The 20,285-nt window shown below is 41.4% G+C and overlaps 1 protein-coding gene across 4 annotated transcripts in view; it reads left to right on the top strand.

The window, feature by feature from the left end:
• nsd3 (nuclear receptor binding SET domain protein 3) overlaps positions 1 to 20,285 on the top strand; it is a 28,364-nt gene that overhangs the window by 1,973 nt on the left and 6,106 nt on the right. Inside the window, exons 2-24 of one of the 4 annotated variants that reach the window (XM_040050746.1) lie at positions 442 to 1,301; positions 4,168 to 4,416; positions 4,525 to 4,687; positions 4,789 to 4,943; positions 5,914 to 6,543; positions 6,621 to 6,783; positions 6,895 to 6,995; positions 7,431 to 7,476; positions 7,587 to 7,717; positions 8,462 to 8,587; positions 8,698 to 8,824; positions 8,917 to 9,117; positions 11,286 to 11,465; positions 12,116 to 12,262; positions 15,367 to 15,523; positions 17,597 to 17,799; positions 17,895 to 18,007; positions 18,104 to 18,250; positions 18,341 to 18,463; positions 19,002 to 19,118; positions 19,472 to 19,613; positions 19,726 to 19,832; positions 19,941 to 20,145. In XM_040050746.1, coding sequence (XP_039906680.1) covers positions 486 to 1,301; positions 4,168 to 4,416; positions 4,525 to 4,687; positions 4,789 to 4,943; positions 5,914 to 6,543; positions 6,621 to 6,783; positions 6,895 to 6,995; positions 7,431 to 7,476; positions 7,587 to 7,717; positions 8,462 to 8,587; positions 8,698 to 8,824; positions 8,917 to 9,117; positions 11,286 to 11,465; positions 12,116 to 12,262; positions 15,367 to 15,523; positions 17,597 to 17,799; positions 17,895 to 18,007; positions 18,104 to 18,250; positions 18,341 to 18,463; positions 19,002 to 19,118; positions 19,472 to 19,613; positions 19,726 to 19,832; positions 19,941 to 20,145 — 4,549 coding nt within the window. In that variant the 5' untranslated portion in view covers positions 442 to 485. Of the gene's footprint in view, positions 1 to 441; positions 1,302 to 4,167; positions 4,417 to 4,524; positions 4,688 to 4,788; positions 4,944 to 5,913; positions 6,544 to 6,617; positions 6,784 to 6,894; positions 6,996 to 7,430; positions 7,477 to 7,586; positions 7,718 to 8,461; positions 8,588 to 8,697; positions 8,825 to 8,916; positions 9,118 to 11,285; positions 11,466 to 12,115; positions 12,263 to 15,366; positions 15,524 to 17,596; positions 17,800 to 17,894; positions 18,008 to 18,103; positions 18,251 to 18,340; positions 18,464 to 19,001; positions 19,119 to 19,471; positions 19,614 to 19,725; positions 19,833 to 19,940; positions 20,146 to 20,285 lie in introns of all 4 variants that reach the window. The other 3 variants (XM_040050747.1, XM_040050745.1, XM_040050749.1) reach the window with 3 other exon arrangements.

Here is a 20,285-nt window from a genome sequence, read left to right as displayed (position 1 = left end):
TGATGTAACTCTGTCTTTGCTCTTAGTTTCTCTTCATTTACAGCTGCAGTTTGATAAGTTTCAGACACCAAATCTGCTTGGTTCCATTTAGAGAAAGTATTATTGTTTGGGTTTAAATATGCCTTTTTACATTGAAAAATGAGGCTTAAAAAACAGTAACCATGGGTTCAGATGTGACACCAAGTGTCAGTGTGTGACAATTTGGGATTCCAGAGTGAAGCTTTAATTTGCAAACAAGTTTGCTTAATACACTGCTAGAAAGTTAAATAAAAAAAAGGCCAACCCAGAAACACAGATGTGTGCAGTGTTAATCTGTTGCTCTGTGTTAAATAATCTGTTAATAATTCCTGAAGGATAGAAGCTAAGGTCTTGGTGACTATTGGCTGTGTGCTTGTTGAGCTTTCCTGCGGTTCATTCAGTTGTGTGTACCTCTGTCGGCAGGTCCAGTCAAAGAAAAAGACAGTTAAGGATGCAGGAGCCCAACAATGGATTTCTCCTTCTCTTTCATGCAAGGGATCATGGGAAATACAATTCAGCAACCCCCTCAGCTCATTGACTCCGCCAACATCAGACAGGAAGGCACCTGCGACACCGGCAGTGACCCGGGTGAGGATGGTGGTCCCTCCTACGATGCAGCCCTGGATGCAGAGTTTCCGTACCCGCCATCGGCTTCGGAGGACATGCCGCAGGTCCCCAATGGCTACCCGCCGGGTTTGGGCATATACGAACCGCAGGCTAAATTCTCCATGTACTCGCAGTTCCCCAACGGCTCTGCTAATGGCTATGGGGCCATACGGAGCTACGGGGACCACGGCCTCGTGTCGGTGGAGGGGACCGTCCTGAGAGGTCCCGGTCTCCAGGAAAGACCTCTGTCTCCCGTTTCACCCCCACTGTCCACACATCACCCACACCTCCACCACCACCACCATCATCATCCACACCACCACCACCATTCGCACCACATCCACTCAAATCCACCTCACATACAAACCCACTCACACCCGCAGAGTCCTCCACCGCCACCCCTGCCCACCCAGCATCACCTACACCAGACACCTCACATCATGACTCACAACCTGCCCCCTCCTCCCCCGTTACACCTGCCTTCGTCCAGTCCTCCCCCCTCACTTGTGGACAACACCCCTTCGTCTCAGCCCACGCACGCCCCATCCAGTGCTTCTGGTGGGGTCCTGAAGAAAACCAGCTCTCCGGAGATCAAGCTGAAGATCATAAAGACGTATCAGAACGGCAAAGAGCTGTTCGAGTCTGCGCTGTGCGGAGACCTGCTGCAAGAACTGCAGGTAACTGCCAACAGCCTTTTAGGCAACATTTCTTTTTACCTTTTTGTTTATTCTTCCAAAGATGCTTTTTAGTGCAGAAGATTAGGTGGAAATGTGGAAATCTGCACAGGTGCGCACAGTGGGTTTTTAAAATTTTTTTTATTATTATTATTATTTCATATAATGAAAAAGATGCATGATCTGACTGCTATCTCCTTTTCAAAATTGCTTCAAACATTTTTTTTCATGTGGTAGAACAGAGCTGAAGAACCTCCGATTCTCCAGAGTTGAATGTATTTTTAAAAAATTGCATTAATAATTACAAAATGTATAATGTTTAAGCTAATTTTTCTGCAAACTAGACTTTATAGTTAGCCATTCCTATGAGAACTAAAACTTTGAGGTACAAAATCAGCCCGGGTGTTCTCGATTAAGATTAAGAGCCAAGCCTATGAGCAACAAAATCAAGAGACGATAGTGCAGCAGGAATTACACTTACCATCCGAATTGATTAAGTGTAGAAGGAATGGGCCATCAATGACAACACGTGGGTTATTGATGAGTTTAAAAACTCTCCAGAAGCTTAAAGGCTGCACATTATCAGGATCAGCCCCTTTAATTTAATCAAAGTTTGGATAGCAAGATAACAAGAGCTGTTCAAATGGAGGTCACGGGGTGAAAGTGCATTTTCTAGTCTTTATATAATGTATGCATACATACTATCGTCATTTAGCTCTGGTCAGCTACTGCCAGAGGATTTAATAAAATTTACCAGATTTGAACGATTCTGGTTGAGGTTGCGGCCAATCTGCTGTACTGTCTCTCTGAAAAAGACAAGGACTAATGTTTTATATTTATATAAAGTTAAAAAAAAACCTTCTTACTTGATGTTAGAGCTGAAATGATTAGCAACGTAATCAATTAGAGGATCAAAACGAAAACGATTAGAGATCCTGTTCACAGCTAATGTGAATACCAGATAACTGTGATGACCTTCAGCTCAGTTTGTTCACAGTGTTGCAGACAGTTTTTCTTTCTTTCTTTCTTTCTTTCTTTCTTTCTTTCTTTCTTTCTTTCTTTCTTTCTTTCTTTCTTTCTTTCTAGGAAGAGTAAAGATCAAGTAAAAAGCACAAGTTTAATTATTTAGGGAACTCAAGGATAAATATTAAACTAATGCTGGTTTCAGCCTGTCAAAGAACAGAATTAACTGGTTGTTGCTCCTTTTGTTTTAAAAATCTTTAAATTGTTTTTTCTCACAGGAATAAAAAAAATGCAGATAAAGAAACTTTATCAAAATATAACAAGCATCTGAAGTTTTCACATTGTTTTATTGTCAGGTTTTTATTAACATTTGCTCGTGTTTGGCAGTCCTCTTTAACATGAGCACATGTTTCTTCACAAATCTTTATGGCTGTACTAACAAACTCGCTGTGTGTGTGTGTTTATTTTAAAACCTTGCTTTTAACTTTGTATGTTTTTATTAATGTGCGTATTAGTAAACCTAAAGGGTTTGCTGGTCAAGGTTTGTGCATGAGAAGAAAGCACACACTGACTTTAATCTGAACCGCTGCGTCCCGTGTCTGTTATTCCTTTGGTTTATAAATAATTAAATCCGAGAAAGACGTGTGAAACATAGTTCAGAGGTGCTGCAAAGTAATTTGCTTCAGAACTTCAGTCTGGGGACCTCAATTAATGATTATTTTAATTATTGCATAAACTAATTGTGTGTCTTCTACTATAACAGTTAATAGTTAACTAAAGCTAAACTAAAACTGGGTGTGGAAAAGCAGTTTTAGTTAAGTTATATAAAGCTTAAAAACTAGGCCTCAGAAAAACAGAACCAAGTTTAACAACTTGTCTGCTTGGAAATCATACGCAGGAAATGTCCTTGGTATTAGTCTTTGTCAGTTTGGTGCGTCATTTGAACATGCCCTCCCCTATTGTAACAGTTAAAAAGATGGAAATTATGAAAAACTGAAGTGAAACAAGCAAACTCATTTTGGATAGTACCGAATTGAAAACAAATGCTCAAAACCAAACAGAAAGAAAAAGCAAGCCGAAAACTTAAAAAACTGTAACAATGATGCCTCATGTACTTTTTTAGACAGCCGCCCAACACGTAAGCTCGGCCAGTCCACATACAGCGTGGAACTTTACATTACATTTTGGCTTTCCTGCACCTTATGCTTCTGCTCAGTAAAGGAAAAACTTGCATAAACACAATTATTTTCCCGTTTTAAAGACATTGTGTCCTTTAAAAATGCTTTTTTCCTCCCTTTTCCCATGTTGTCATGGACATTGTCAGACATTGATGTCAGTGTGTGTTGACAAATACTTGTAAGCCAAAAGCTCACTCTTAGACTGGTCTAAATGTAAATTTTGTAAATTTATTTTTAACTCTTGACTCCGTATAATCTCGAAAGGAGTGGATATCATTATCAGGAAGTGTGAAGGTCGCTTTTGCTTATGAGGGGCAGCCAATCAGAAGGAAGTTCACTTACAGAGAGCCCAAATGACAGATGATAAATAAACTGAGTATACCCAGGCTCAGTACTAGATAAATGAGGATTATTTTAACCATAAAGCTACTCTGCTGCAGTCCAAGAATAAAATTATGCGGATGGAAATGAACATAAAATGTCCTGTTTAAATCCCAAGAAACCTTGGCAAAATAACTGTGCGTATTAATTGGAAATCTTATCAGTCAATTTATTTTTTAATGGAATTATTACCGTGCACATCTTAGTTTACTTTTAATTATTCTTCAAAATCCCTAAAGCAGCGGACATCTGAGGAAATTCTGAGTTGTTTCTTTTATAAAAACGCAACAAAATGAACTGCCGTCTCATCGCAGCTGACTTCTTTCTGTTTATTTCCTCGTCTTCAGAAAGAGTCTCAGAAGAACGAGGCCGCTCAGGCGCAGCGCAGACATGAGAGGAAGAAGGAGAAGAGGAAAAAGAGTGCAAGACTGCTGCTGCAAGCTCAGGAACAGAGCCTGGACACGAGCCAAACACAGCCAGGTACCACAGGCCAGACAGAGGACACCCACGTCCAGCCGCCGCCAAAAGAAGCACCGCCGGTGCAGACAGAGAAGCCTCCGAAGACCGTTATTAAAACCGAACCAAAGACGCCGAAGGCAAGAGCTCATGTTCACTCACCAAAGCAGTTTGAAGTCGTCGCAGATCAGCCGCTGTGGTTTGTAGTAAACATTTTGAAAACATAACAGTGACTTGTTCATGTTTAGGTTCCTAAGGTCCATCATCCATCAGTGATCCAGGAGACAGGCTTCTGTAAGGAGTTTGTAATAGGAGATCTGGTGTGGTCCAAGGTGGGTACCTACCCCTGGTGGCCCTGCATGGTGTCCTCAGACCCACAGATGAAGGTCCACACTCGCATCAACACCAGAGGTAAAATCCCTTAAACGTCTTTGTTGTTCAAGTGTTAAAGTGTGTAAATGTGTAAACACAGAAGTGCCGCAACTTGTTTTCTTTCCTCTGCTGCCGTGCAGGTCACAGGGAATATCACGTCCAGTTCTTTGGCAGTGTCGCAGAGCGAGCGTGGATCCACGAGAAGAGGATAGTCATGTACCAGGGGAAGCAACAGTTTGACGAGCTTCAGTCAGAGACGCTTCGCAAAACCACAAACCCTGTAGAGAGACACAAAGTATGCACAGATGGGAGATTTATTTTTAAGACTTAAAGAAAACAAACTGTTTAAACAGAATTTTTGTTGTTTTCGGCTTTTAAAATGATCGTTTCAAAAATCTTTAACCAGAATTAACCATATAGTGGACCTGCTATGCTTTTCCTTATTTTCAGCCACTGTAACAATGGTGGATGCTCATATTAAAGAAATTAAAAATAAATTTCAAGTAATGAGGTCATCGTATGTGCAAGTAATCCCTTTCGAGTTAAAAGCTCAGGCTTTAGACCTCTGCAGCGGCACACATTTAAAAATGTTTGATTTTGTTGAGTGGGTGAAAATTGGGATACTTGGTTTGAAAGAATAATGAGCAAGTCTAATTTTTTTAAAGATTTTTCCCTTTTCTTAATGAAGGCATATTCTGAGCTGTCCTCTTCACATAACATCATCATCAGACATCCCATCCTCACTGGGATTATAAGACAGCTTTATGTAACATCAGTGTTTATAGTGGGGATTTCTCAGTGCCGCTTTTTCATCTCCCATGCTGATGGTTAGTAATTTGATGCTGTCTTTTTCCCCTCTTACACAGCTAAGCCAATAATAAATTTACATGGAGACACGTCTGAGCTCGAGATATCAGTTTAACCCAATCAGATATTTTTAAATCTCAGTTACTTGTCACATCTGTCTTCATGGCATGCTGTTAACTGCGGTTGTACCACGTAGTTTTGGCTAATGGAGCACATCTGATTATATTTTCCCCAATGTGTTACCCACTATCTTTGACCAATATCGAATCAATACCAATTATTGGATCCGCACACCTCTTCTTTTGTTTTTAGTCATGTATGTAGTATGTGGAACACTTTTTTTATTATTATTATTGTTCTAAAAACTCCCTGAAAAGCCTTCAGTTAATCCAAAATCATGAATGCCAGGGTTAGTACATATTTATAAGTTCATGAGTTTTCTTTTTTTTTCTAATCAGCTAATGAAGCCTATCCCTCAGCGGGAACGTTCTCAGTGGGAGGTGGGTGTTGGTCACGCCGAGGATGCTTTTCTGATGACGAGACAGGAGCGAATTGACAACTACACCTTCATCTATGTGGACCCAGACCCTACTGAAGCCCCACCCAGCAAGAAACCCAACATCAGACCTGAGAAACGAAGCCGGCGCTCAAGCAGCTCGATCAGTAAGAAGGAGGACCGAGATGTAAAGTCACCAGATAGAGAGCAGCCTCCGCGACGGCAGCTTCCACGGAGACAGTGTAGTGTTTCAAACACAGATGACAATGCAAACTCCCAGGCCTCAAGTGAAGATAAGAACCAGAGGGGGGACCAACGTAAGACCAGCTCACCGAAACAGAATGCCGGCTGTGATGCACGAGCACAGCAGGACTCTCCGCCTCCGGTCAAAACGTGGAAAACGGCAGCTGCCAGGAAGCTCCTGCCTCTTTCTATCACAATGAAGAGGCTGAATGTGGAGATCACAAAATGTGACTGGCCTCTTATCCAGAAAAAAGCAGCTGCCTCCCCAAAGAAGGACAAAGAAGAAGAGAAGAAAGAGAGGGTGGAGAGAGAAGGCAGGCAGCCCGACCTGGGATACTGCTCACCTGAGGTTGGTCTAACTGACAGAAGAAGATGTACACAGCAGAAACATCCTGTAAGCTAATATCCAAATGTTGATTTCAGCAGGACAGCAGAGCTAAACCTGAGCCCAGTCCAGAGGAGGAGGAAGATGGGGATGAAGGAGAGGACGAGGGAGAGGAGAGGAGAGATTCCCCAGCGAGTCGGAGGAGTGAAGAGGGAGGATTGCAGCAGACCTCCTCTCCGGGATCACACCACAGCAGTCCGCAAGGTTGGCGAAACACAGACATGCAGAGTGTTTCTGTTGCATTTCTCAATTTTATGGATTAAATTGACAAAGTCAGAAAGAGATGCAGCTTAGTGTTTTGTTTTGTTTTTGTAGGTTCTCAAGAGAGGAAGCTTCAGCGGCGGTGTGTCAGAAGTAGGTCTGAGTCGGAGAGAGGCAACGATCTCGTCCCTAAGAAGAAAACCAAAAAAGAGCAGGTATTAGTCCTCCACAGGGAATCAGTATGCCATACCTTTCTCTCCCTGTCTTTTTTATAGATTTTTATAGAATATAAAAATATAATAAAGTAAAAATTGAAATATGAGCCTAGCACTTCTGTTCACGTAACAGCTTTAGCAGTTTGAAAGCTTATCAGATGATAAAACGCTGCTAAAAGGATTTTGTAATATGATAGAGCTTTGGGCAGCTGTATTTTTCCTACACCGCAGGAGTTGGCAGGAGAACTGTGAAATTGTGTATCTGTCTTCCAAAATAATCCAGGTATGCACGTTTTGAGCTAGATTCAGATTTGTTTTGCAAACTTTCCTGAATTTTTGTGCAGGAATAGTTTCATTAAATTGAATGAGACAGCTTAGGATCCAAACTAAGAAGACCTGAGATAACCTGAACCTGCACTTTTAATCTCCTTGCAGGCTGAGATGGCTCCAGAGACCACGCTGAGGACAGGTTCACAGAAAGGTGAGCGATCATTCATTCACACACGCTGTAAATCATTTGTCATGGAAGCTCTTTGTACTTGTAGAAAGACAAAATCTGTCTCTTCTTCCCCCCCCCATGTGATCGTGTAGGAGCTAGTGAGATCTCAGATGCGTGCAAGCCACTGAAGAAGCGAAGCAGAGCATCAACAGATGTCGAAATGGCTTCATCTCAGTACAGAGACACGTCTGATTCAGACTCCAGAGGCCTCAACGACCCGCAGGTAGCCTTGAATGACATGACCGAGGGCTTTTTTTTCTGCACACAAAATATTTGTCTCCATTAGTCCAGAGGCTAAATATCCATACATTATTGCCATGCATGCAGAGATGTTTACTGTTCATAGTGCAAAATTCGATCTCAGTCATGTTTTCATTATCTGATTCATTTTGCTCTTATTGCATTAATTTATTTTTATTCCTGTAAGCAATAGGCCTGTTTAGACCCCAACATTGAATCCTTTAAAACCAGAAATGAGCACTTCTTAAGCTTTTACCTTCTTAAGGATGATCGTTTTTTTTATTATTTACATGTTTTCATATTCTTCTTTGGCTTCTCTGCTGCTGAAGAAAAGAAGACACTTGAAGCAGTTGATACTCTTTTTGTCATTCCTGTCATATATGTATTGTTATGATGATGGTCCACGTACAAGTAATTCCTGCAAACTCAAGCTCAGACTTGGGGCTGCTCATTTGCCCGTTTTTTCCTAGTCTTTGATTTATTTGTAGAGAGTGGATATTCCTAATTTGGTCATCTCAGGTGCACAGCTCTGACTGTGAGCGCAGAAGCTTCTGTTTGCGAGGTACAGCCAATCAGGAAAAAGTAGGGTAAAGGGAGAGGAACTTAAACAGCTTGGTTCGATGAGGATACAATTCACAAAGGTCCAGTGTAAGATAAGAAAAAATGTCTGCACACCCGACGCATTGGTTAAACACTCTGGTTTACATTCAGTGCATCTCTGCTTCAGGGCTTATTTGGGAAGAGTCTTGATAGTCCAGCAGCAGCAGATGCAGACGCTTCAGATACTCAGTCTGTGGACTCTGGCTTGTCCCGTCAGGACAGCAGCACCAGCAAGAGGGACACTGTGTGCCAGGTCAGCGTTGCTCATGATTCACTTCAGTTCTGCCCTTTCTTCTAAACATTTACAGGCATTGGTTGTGTGGTATATTTTTAAACTGCCTCACTCTCTGTGTTTTTGTGTAGATCTGCGAGGTGTACGGAGATGGTTTGATGGTATGTGAAGGTGACTGCAACAAGCAGTTTCACATGGAGTGTCTCGGTTTGTCGTCCCCACCTGAAGGAAGATTTAGCTGCACAGAATGTAGAACAGGTGAGTGAATTCAAACACAACTACATATTTACCATCATATCTGCAGTGTTTGGCGCTTTTCTACAGCACGTTCTCTGACATTCCTTTTCTAGGGAACCATCCTTGTTTTAGCTGTAAAACAGTGGGCAGGGAGGTGACGCGCTGCTCTGTGTCTGGATGTGGTTGTTACTATCACGAGGACTGTGTCCGTAAACTCCCGGGAACCACCAGCAGCCCAGGTGGAGGTTTCAGCTGCCCTCAGCACAGTTGTTCAACCTGCTGCCTGGAGAGAGACCCACAACGAGCCAGTAAAGGTAGAACAGCTTTCCTTTTTTGTCTGTGGCCTTTAGTAATTTCATGGTTGAGTCTGTAGGGGTGTGAGCTGGTGATAGATAGAAAAAGGGTGATTAAAATGGAGTTTAGACTCCTTAGGTGATGATACTGACTGACTAATAGAACAAAGCTCACATTGAAATCAAGCTTGTGATTCTTTGTTGAAATATGTAAGAGTTAAATGCATTAGAAGTAAATAGGAGTGTCTTCTTCAGAGAAAACAGACTGTGGGAGAACTTGTGCCAGATTTAATGAAGAATACTTGGTGACAGCCTTGGCACAAACATCCTCTTCATGTGAAAGTTAAATTGTTCTGTTTGGTGAGAAGTACCTGGAGACTGTCGAGCACTGGAGAAAGTAAACTGGCTTGCTCCTGGAAAGGTCTTTAGGCGATCGTACATTATCCTGCAGGAAATATCTGCAAATGAGAAAAGATGCGCTTCGATGCAGAGGTGCTAAAAGTGATATCGACAACTATGATTTATACCAGGGGTGGGTGGTTCATTTTCCCAAGGGGCCACATGAGAAACTGGGACTGTAGTGGAAGACTGTAATAATAAGTGGAACTCAATTCTGCTCCGTTTTAATTTTATCTCTTTATAAGTGTGTTGTTGCAGCCCTCCACAACAATCCCAGTATGTCAGGGAAACCCTTAGGCAAATGAACTGATTTATACCTTTGCCATCAGACATGAAAGTCATCCAAGTGGGAAGAGAGGAAAGGCTGGAAAGGAAAAAAAACACGCCTAACACCTACCGGACACTGCTCTGGTTTTGCATGAAATTGCTTTGAAAAGGACTGAAAGAATCATTTTCAGTGAATTATATTTTGTATACAAATGGGGAAAAAACTTTATGATTCAAAGAAAAATCAAACAACACTGATTTCTTTTCACATACCTAAGATCATTATGAGTGTAAATGGATGCAGGAGAATGGGCAGGTGAGGACCTGTGCAACTTTGATAGGAGTCAAATCGTTTTAGGTTGTTACTTTACTGGATTTTTCTCAAGTCGGGTTTCTCTGGTCCTTTAATCCACTTTTAATATCTATATTTTTTTTTTATGTGAAAATGTTAATGAGAGCAGTTGTACCAAAAAGATACATTTGCAAATAGCTGAAGCTTTTGTTTAAAATAAATAAATACAAATCAACAGTGCTTAGGCACAGCAGGCCATCAGTCTCTATAATACAGTAAAAAGAAAACTTTTTATGAAGAACTTATTTTAAATCCAGTCCCAGCAGGAGAAACTCGTGTTGTTTTGTTCAGTATATGTCTACACAGCCCAAAGCAGTGACTCTCAATCTTTTTGACTTGTGGTCTTTTGCGTTTTTGTAACACTTTGTTCTATTTTAGATGTTGAAAAGTCACATTTCCCCTCTGAGCTTCTCAGATGGCTTCTTTCAAAAAATAGTTTAGGTTCAAAAATTAGCCTTACCATTTTGTCTAGCTTAGTTTTTTTTTCCTTTTTAACCTGAGTAAATACTGCACAAATCTCCAGGTTTTCTTGTGCCCTATGGAAAATCTATTGTCAGATTCTGTTTTGTTGTTTAAGTACTGTGAAGATAGATTTCAATAACTTAGAGCTGAAGTCTCTGTTTTTCCTTTTGCTTCCCTTTAATTACAGCTGGAGCCCATTAAAGGAATATGACCTATTTGTTTTTAATAGAATCTCAGCAGTAAAAAGAAGTGAGCAGAGCTGTGTTGTTAGGCTGAGTGATTAATTGGATTGCAATTATACTTCCATTTTTGTTTTTTTATTAACACGAAAAGAAGGTAATCTGCATAAAACAGAACAGTTGCCGCTTCCTGCATCTCGGATCTACAAGGACACCTCATCCTGTCTACTTCCAGCAGTGTCTTCACGTGACTCCAGTGCATGTCTTCAGGATGGCTTGAGGGCCTCTGTCTGCACCCTGGTCATAAAGACCCAAACCATGTGCACCTCTTTTTGTTTTTTACTTTTTTTTTTATGTATTTATCTTTTAGCAGCCCTAGAGTACAGTTGAATACTCCAGAATGATTACCTCCTACCTAATCATTTTTCCTTGACCTTCTTGGAGAACGTCACAAGGCCAAAGACATAAAGGCAAATTTATACCACGATTGTGGTAAAATCTGCTCTCTCTCTCATCTGTTTACCCTCCAGGTCGTCTGATTCGTTGTATCCGCTGTCCGTTGGCCTATCACACCAGCGACAGCTGCGTGGCGGCAGGCAGTGTCATCCTTACTCACCACATCATGATCTGCAGCAACCACGGCAGCGCCAAGAAGAACGGCCTCCTCACCTCCCCCGTCAACGTGGGATGGTGCTTCCTGTGTGCCCGAGGTAAGCTTTCCCCACCGTACACACCGACAAACCCCCGAGCCAAAGGAGTGACATTCCCCCTCGCCCCATGCTGCAGACACAAGCAGTTCTTAATTACACCAGACGATTTGAATCTTGTGGCGAAATCCAAGATCGATTCTTCTTGCCTGCATCATCTCATATTGTCATCTTTTTTTTGTTTGTTTGTTTTTTATACACTTTTAACCTCTTTTTGACGCAGTAACATCTCATTTAGGTATCTTTAATATTACATGTTTCATGTTTGGCTTTGTTGTTCATGGATAGCAGTGCTGTGTCTGTTTTCCATCATGATACTAATACTATGAACGAGTCGGGCTGTTACACTGCACTCCACTTAAAAGAACCACGTCTGTCCTGAGTGCCGATGAAAGACAACATCCTTTTTTCTTTGTGACTTTTAGCTCGTTTAAGCCTCACATTTAACTTCAAGTTGAGTGCACTGTCTGGCCTCTTTCTGTTGAGACCAACTTTGTTTTACTTTTGTTTTTTGTGCGTGTTACAACTGTGTGTGAGTATGTGTGTTTGTGTGGCTGTGCACGTGTGTTTGTTCTTTCTCTTTTTGTAAACTTTGGGTAATTTTCGAGTTTGACTGCGGCTCACCCCCGTCTCTTCCTGTGTGTCTTGTGTAGGGCTGTTAGTGCAAGACCTTACTGACACCATATTAAGTTCATATGCCTATAAGTCCCACTACCTTCTGACTGAGTCAAATCGTGCTGAGTTGAAATTACCTATGATTCCCTCTCCTTCGTCAGCTACCAAAAAGAATGTTGGGAAAGGTAACTGAACAGTTTTTCTCTTTCTCCTTTGTCCCACTGGTCTGTGTTTGTGTTGTGCCTGCTCCCATTCTGACCCCCCCTCCCTCCCTTTTTGTACACATCTTTCATTTCAAAGCCTTGAGGTGCAAAGTTAATTAACTGACTACACATGCAGTTAATTTTAACGCAGAGTGACGCAGAGTAACTTCAGCCAAGTTCCCTAACACATTAACAAAACAACAGTGGGCCTCATGCAAGAATTAAGTCTTGTGCTCTCATCCCAAGCCTCTCATTGAAGGGTTGCATATGAGAAGCCAGAGTCACAAAAGTAAAATTATTGTAAAATTGGTCTTTGAAAGATATTACATTTAGAAAGGCACAAGTGTACATCAATTCTGTTTAGCTGTGTACTGCTGACTCATTGTCACACAATAATAGCGCAGTAGATTAGGCAGAAATTGTGCTCTTGTATATAATAAAAGGACAAAAAAGGCGATTCTTTAACTGATGAAGCTGGAGTGAGGAATTACCGACTCACTGGAGTTTGGTGTGCAATTATTTAGATTGAATTTATTCATTTATGCAAAATTTGTAATATTTAAGGCAATCAATCTGTGGATATTGTCACTGTACTATACAACTAGGCCTCATGGCTACGTATTCATATTAAAGATATGAAAAAGATACATTTGTGCTTGTTCATTAATCAACAAAATTAAAAGAGATGGCTACATAACTGAAATAACACATCTCATCTGCCTAAGTACGTTATTACGATAGACTCTATAAAAGATGGACGTAGCTTCTGGGTCTGAAAAGTAAAGCCAAACATGTCTTCTGTGGTAATGGTCATTGCAAAGACACTTCTGGTTGTATCAAAGTAAACGCGTTCATGACTTTACTGGCTCATTGACTTCTTTGGGGTCATATTGAATAAAACATGAATGTTGTTTTGTAAATTATGATTATTCTCAGAGTCAAAAAGAAGTGTTTTCCAGAGTAAATGAAACCTTGCAGACTTTCCAAGACCGACTCTAAGGTGTCAGGATGTTTTCTTTTTGATGCTAAAGATACTTCTCTATAGCTTTATGACTTTGGCTGAATATTTGGGCATCTATGATGTGAGTTTGGCTGAGCAGACCGTTCCCTGACACCCTGGTACTATTTGAAAGATAAGAACCTAAACATTGAAATGCCTTTAAACCTTTGTACAGTACTCTACATGTATAAAAGGGAATAATTTGGCATGAAGTTAGAGGTGACAAATTCTCTGCAAAGTTACGATGGGAAGCAATGAAGAGGAACCAGTGTCACAAACACGGATACTGTTCAGCAGAATGAGAGATATTTGGCTATTCGTCTTTTAAGTCAATTACAGAATAAAACAGCGGTCTCCCAACCTTTTTTGCGTCACGGACCGGTTTATACCCGACAATATTTTCACGGACCGGCCTTTAAGGTGTCGCAGATAAATACAACAAAATAAAACTAGTACCGGTACCGAAAAAAAGAAGATTTATTCATAACACACATGAAAAAACCGAGTTAACGATAAAAAGGATAACAAAATAACGCTAAAAACCCTGAAAACCATACATTTCACACCTGAGCCTCAACTCTCGTGGCCCGGTACCAAACGACTCACAGACCGGTACCAGTCCAGGGCCCGGGGGGTGGGGACCGCTGGAATAAAGGATGGTCAGTGCAAAGCTAAAAGTCAGACTAATGTGGAAAAATCTCTTTATAACACAACTGATCTGAACAGCTCATGAATTTTGTTCACTCATCCTGTTGAACGTGAAAAGTTCTTATTTATCGTAGATCTGCTTTGTTTGTATGAGTGGTTCTTGCATGAGGCCCATCGTAAAATTGGTTGCGCATCAGCAACCGATCTACAAACTTCTTTGCTAAAATAGTCGGTTATAAAGAAAATAAATCAGTTTATCTGCTGGTAAAATAAAATTGGTCCTTAGACCTGCAGCATGGATGTATGAAGTCCTAATGCAGGGACGGACGCTCTGGGTTGGTTCAGGTTCTCTCTGTGGTTTGTGGAGCTTCTCGCTGCTGGAGGCGCATTGCTTCTCTGCTTCAGCACTCTGGGCTTGGTTTTGATTTGAAAGACCTCGTCCGGCGTCACCTCTTTTATGGCAACTGCAACTAAGTTTGTTTTTGACGGAAAATTTCAAACAGTATGACATTTTGGCTCTCCTCATGTTTTTGAGCTTTGACCTGCCTTGGATGGAATATAATCCTAATCATTTAGTACAATTAAGCAAAGAATTGTTTCCGGGTGATGGAGGTTAAATTACAGGGTTTTTTCTTCTTTTTTTAAAAATTATAATTCTGCTATTGCATTTTTTTTTTAAATTACATTTTGGAAATGGAAATACTGTAAAGATTTGATTCCATGCAAGCTGGTCTGTGCAGAATGTGATATGTGTGATGGGAAGTTTGCTTTATGAGCTGGACTGCATGCCGGCTTTTTGCCAGTACTTTGTTATTTGAGTATAACCCTGATTCATTGTTAACCTGCTGGCTGATTTTTATTCCGGTGCTACCGCATGTATTTCCCATAAGACTGGTCTTGGTACAGTGCTCTGAATCTGATTGCCAGACATGCTGTAACCGCTGCAATAAAATGCTATACTCAAACCAGGAAACCCATGCAGGGTTTCCAATCATTTCATTCATGCCGTCAGGCTGTTACAGGAGGCTTCAGTCAGACCAGAAGGTCCTAGCCTTAGTTTTTCATTTAGATTAATAGCCAGATGTTATTGTGGTAGGAATGTCTTCCTAAAGAACACTGTTTTAACTCACATTAGATGCTAGAAAACCACAATTGTATTCTGTATTTATAGACTTTGTACTAGTTGTACTTTTAGTTAATAGGCTTGTCTGCAAATGAGATTCAGAGTTTGACCAGGTGTTAAGGTGCATCACCTAATCATGCACTCCTCCTCTCTTTGCATACCCACCCCCTCTCCACAACGCATGCACACACACACACACACACACACACACACACACACACACACACACACACACACACACACACACACATACACAATCACTCATCCATACACACATACGCAAACACACACATGTATACATCCATACAAATGTAGGAGGCAAGTTGCTGTGCTGCGACTCATGCCCAGCTTCCTTCCACCCGGAGTGTCTGGAGATGGAGATGCCGGAGGGGTCGTGGTCCTGCAGCGATTGCAGGGCAGGGAAGAAACCTCACTACAAACAAATTGTCTGGGTCAAACTAGGCAACTACAGGTAGGAAGCACAGATTGGGGACAGCTGAGGGTTATGCAGCTGTCACTTTGTGGTATGGATGCATTTAAAGGATAAGATAGTGATAGTTTAGATTTCAGTGCATGGTTTCTACCTTTTTAATCCTATTTAAAAAAACACACAAAAAAAACACAGAAAGTTGATTGCACGTAGAGTCTTCTGTGTCGTAGACCTCCGCTGTTGTCCAGAAACCCAGTAATGACCAGCAATACTGTTTCCTTTCTTATAATAATCCTTCTAGTCTTGATAATTTAAATCTGCCACAGAAGCTGAAACTGTTCAAGTATCTTTTGTCCAGAGCCTTAAAAAAAATTAAGACCAACAATCCGCCACAATATTAAAACCACCTTCCTAATACCGTTTATGTCCCCCTAGTGCTGCCAACACATGTCTGACGCATCAAGGCATAGAATCCACTGAATGTTTCCTTTAGTATCAGGTACCATGACGTTAGCAGAAGATCCTTTAAGTCCTGCAAGTTGCAGAAGTTGCTGCTCAGTCAGAATGAGGATTTAGAGACTTTGGAGACCCAAGCAATATTTGTTTATTTAGCATTTTTTTCCTCTCAAGAGTTACAAAGTCCTTTACAAAAGCCAGTATTCATAATAAAAGATTAAAATAAAAGACACTAAAATTAAACCGAGCAGAAGACAAAAGAAATCATCATCAATCATTCTCCATTCCTGCTAGAAAACACCATCAGAGTGAACGCCTGCAATGAAGTTATGTATCTGGTCATGCAACAGTGTTTGTTCCATGTCATCGTAACAACCACATGACTACAAAAAACACTGATAGGAGCATCACACTGTCTCTGTCAGCTGTTGTTCTTTCCATAGTGCATCCTAACTGCCATGTCAGTGCGCCCCAGGGTGGCTACAATGTAGCTTGCCATCACCAGTGTGTGTGAATGGGTGGATGACTGGATGTGTAAAGCGCTTTGGGGTCCTTAGGGACTTGTAAAGCGCTATACAAATACAGGCCATTTACCATTTCTTCCCCAGGTAAACAACACACACTCACCCAGCCGTTCACATGACGTAAAGAAGACATGATTCATCAGACTAGACAACCAGTGATCCATTTTTGATGCTCACATGACCACTGCTTGTGCTTAAAGCTAGAATGAGAGTGCTGACTGTTTTATTCATCAGTCTGTCATGGCCACCATTAAGAGTTTCACTTATTTGTGCTACAGTAGGTCATCTGGCAGATCAGCTACACAGGACAGCCTTTATTCCTCAGTGTTATCAGAGACCGTAATCTCAGTTGTCTGCTTGTATTCCCATGGGCCTCTGTTGGTAAATGCTGTGTACTGGCAACGCAAAACAAGACATGCATCTCAGTTTGTCTCTTAAATCTTTGAGAGAGACACAACCTATTTTTTCAGCTTCTAACACATACGTTTTAAGAATAGACTGTTAACCAGCTGCCTAATATATCCCACCCCATCATAGAGGATCTTGTAACTAGACTATTTTATTTAGTTGAGCTGTCAGTGGTTTAAACGATCTGTTTTTTACTTGCGTCTGCAGCAGGAAGAAATCTAATATGAGCCTGAGAACCGCAAACATGTCAGGGGGGTGCGTGCATGCAGATTGTTGGTCTTGGTCTGTTTAAACTCGGTGTAGCACATTGTTTTCACACCTCATGGGGAAACAGGATGTGATAATATAAATGCAGGTATTCAGGAAACACTGAGCAGTGCTTTTCACTCTCACACTGACTGTCAGTCAGGCTCAATATTTGTCTCACAGTTTAGAATCTTCTGGCAGATTAAAGGTGTGCACACAGATAATTATTAATCTGTTGATGAAACAGCTCTGAATTTGATTTAAAAAAACAACATTTCTAGGCAGAAACAAATAAATACAGTATTTCCTCTCTAAGTCATGGTTCACCTTTTCGAGGACTCGCTGCATCGTGTCATCGTGGATTTATCTGTAAATTTAGATTGTGGAATTTCATAATATCACAGGCTTCTGAGGCCTATAGGTATTTTTATTCTTATTCACTTTTGCCCTTGATTTTCTAATGATGTCCCTTGACTGCCAGGTGGTGGCCTGCAGAGATCTGCAACCCTCGCCTGGTGCCATCAAACATTCAGAGTCTTCGGCACGATATTGGTGACTTCCCGGTTTTCTTCTTTGGCTCCCATGACTACTATTGGATCAACCAAGGCCGCGTCTTCCCATACGTGGAGAATGACAAGAACTTTGTCACAGGACAGATCAATATTAACAAAACCTTCAAAAAAGGTAACATATTCCTAAAATCCTTCCTTCTAATCTGTTGTGATTTCACTTCAAGCCAAAAGAAAAGATGATTTTCTGAGTCGCTATTCATCTTTTAGCTCTGGAAGAAGCAGCCCGGCGCTTTCAGGAGCTTAAGGCGCAGAGGGAGAGCAGGGAGGCTCTAAAACAGGACCGCAATTCTCGCAAACCACCACCCTACAAGTTCATCAAGGTGAGCAGATGGAAAGACCAAAAGGTGGTTATAACTTTTGATCGTCAAGTCTTCAGGGTTGTTACTAATTCTGTGGCTGCTTTGTTTTCCTGTCAGTCCAACAAGCCTGTGGGGAAAGTTCAGGTGCACGTGGCCGACTTGTCAGAAATTCAGCGATGCAACTGCAAGCCAGCAGACGAGCATCCCTGCAGCCTGGAGTCCCAGTGTCTCAACCGCATGCTGCAGTACGAGTGTCACCCACAGGTCTGCGTGCATCTTTGGGTTTTATGTCATTTGTGATTCAGGTAATAAAATCTAACTTTTAACTTTCTGTGGTTGTGCTCCTGTGATCAGGTGTGCCCTGCAGGAGACAGCTGTGAGAATCAGTGTTTCTCCAAACGGCTGTATGCAGAAACAGAAGTGATAAAGACGGAAGGGTGTGGCTGGGGCCTCAGGACAAACCAGGCACTGAAGAAGGTGGGCGCTGCACTTAAAATGCAGACCTTTCATCTAAAGAGCATCAGCACATCTGATTTGTATTTGCTACAAGCTGAAATGTTAAATAAAGCAATCTAAACTAGTTTAACAATCAAATTAAACACAGAAAAATACTGAAAAATAAAAAAACTGAATAGATTACAATAAAAGCTCTTCTTATTAATCTTGCAAACTGCCTACCCTGCAGAAAAGCTTTTAAACGCCCCAGTGTCTGTGATATTTGTTAACATATGTTCATTTATGCTATAAGTATCTTCTTCTGCATACAAACAAAAACATCTGAGTGCAGTAGCAGTTTCTAGATGTGTAAATTCAAAAATCTTTCTGTGGGTGTATGTATTTAAACTTAGAAATCAGTTTCATCTGCCAGGCAAGAGTGTAAAAGTTCAGCAAATCAGTGGTTCTCATATGTGCGTTTGTTATTTGTTGTCAGTCTGCTTCCTAGCAATAAGTAATTTTTAAGTGCGTGTCTGTGTAATAACTAAAACAATATAAATGTGTTTGTTGTTTCCTGCAGGGTGACTTTGTGGCCGAGTATGTGGGAGAGGTGATAGACTCAGAAGAGTGCCAGCAGCGAATCAAACGTGCCCATGAAAATCATGTGACCAACTTCTACATGCTCACCCTCACCAAGGTAACATCTGTGACGTTTACTGGACACTCAGGATACACAATGCTAACAACAATAGATAATATACAACAGGTAACAATAGGTAACATACAACAAGTTGTAATATTAGTCAGATAATCCATTAGAAACGCCCCCAAAAGACTCCAACATACTTTTCAGTGATCTTAAATTGTTTGTTTTTTTTCACTTCCTCATTGATTTAATTTTTCAGTCCTTGACTGTCCCATTTATTTGTTCATCCATTCATTTCCTTGTCCGATTTGGGGTCAGTTCACATAACATCCCTGATACATAAATCGTCCACAGAAGAACATTTCCTAAACTCTGGTGTCTTAATACTCACGTCTTCCCGGTAGGATCGTGTCATCGACGCTGGCCCAAAAGGAAACTCGTCTCGGTTTATTAACCACAGCTGCAGCCCAAACTGCGAAACCCAGAAGTGGACGGTAAATGGCGACGTTCGTATTGGAATCTTTGCCCTTTGTGACATCGAGGCTGGTGAGTTAATCTGCAGCTCTGACACACATTTTCCTTCATGTATATTAAATGTACTGAGAGCAAGTTGGCTGATTCCCATTTAATGTTGCTCTTCTCCCTGGTGTCCCTGCAGGCACAGAGCTGACGTTTAACTACAATCTGCACTGTGTGGGCAACAGGAGAACGTCGTGTCACTGTGGATCAGACAACTGCTCTGGATTTCTTGGGGTCCAGCCATCGGTGAGGATGTTTGTCATCCCCATTAAAATTCAGAGTACCTAAGAAGGAGCAGCCAAGTTTGGAACCTGTGTTTGATACCTCTTTCTTGTTTTATCACATTTCCTGCAGAGTGCTGCAGTGACGGAGAAAGAGGAAAAGGCCAGGAATGCAAAGATGAAGCAGAAGAAGCGGAAACTGCGGCCGGAGGGCAAACACACACACGAGTACTTTTGCTTCTGCTGCGGAAAAGGAGGAGAGCTGGTGATGTGTGACAGGAAGGACTGCCCAAAAGCGTATCACCTGCTGTGTCTCAACCTCACCAAACCGCCATACGGTAACGACAGAAATGACTTTCTGCATGCTTTTGTTTAGTTTGTGTTGCTCCTGAAATGTTTCTGCAGGTCAGTTTCTTGCAGTTTTCCAGGTTTTTTTTTTTTTGTTTTTTTAAGTTGGCTGTCCGTACTTTCAAACCTT

The sequence above is a fragment of the Simochromis diagramma genome, unplaced genomic scaffold, assembly GCF_900408965.1.
Source record: "Simochromis diagramma unplaced genomic scaffold, fSimDia1.1 OVJJ01000131.1, whole genome shotgun sequence".
NCBI lineage: Eukaryota > Metazoa > Chordata > Actinopteri > Cichliformes > Cichlidae > Simochromis > Simochromis diagramma.
The sequence above is the reverse complement of the archived record's forward strand: the minus strand, read 5'-3'. Positions and strand labels throughout refer to the sequence as shown.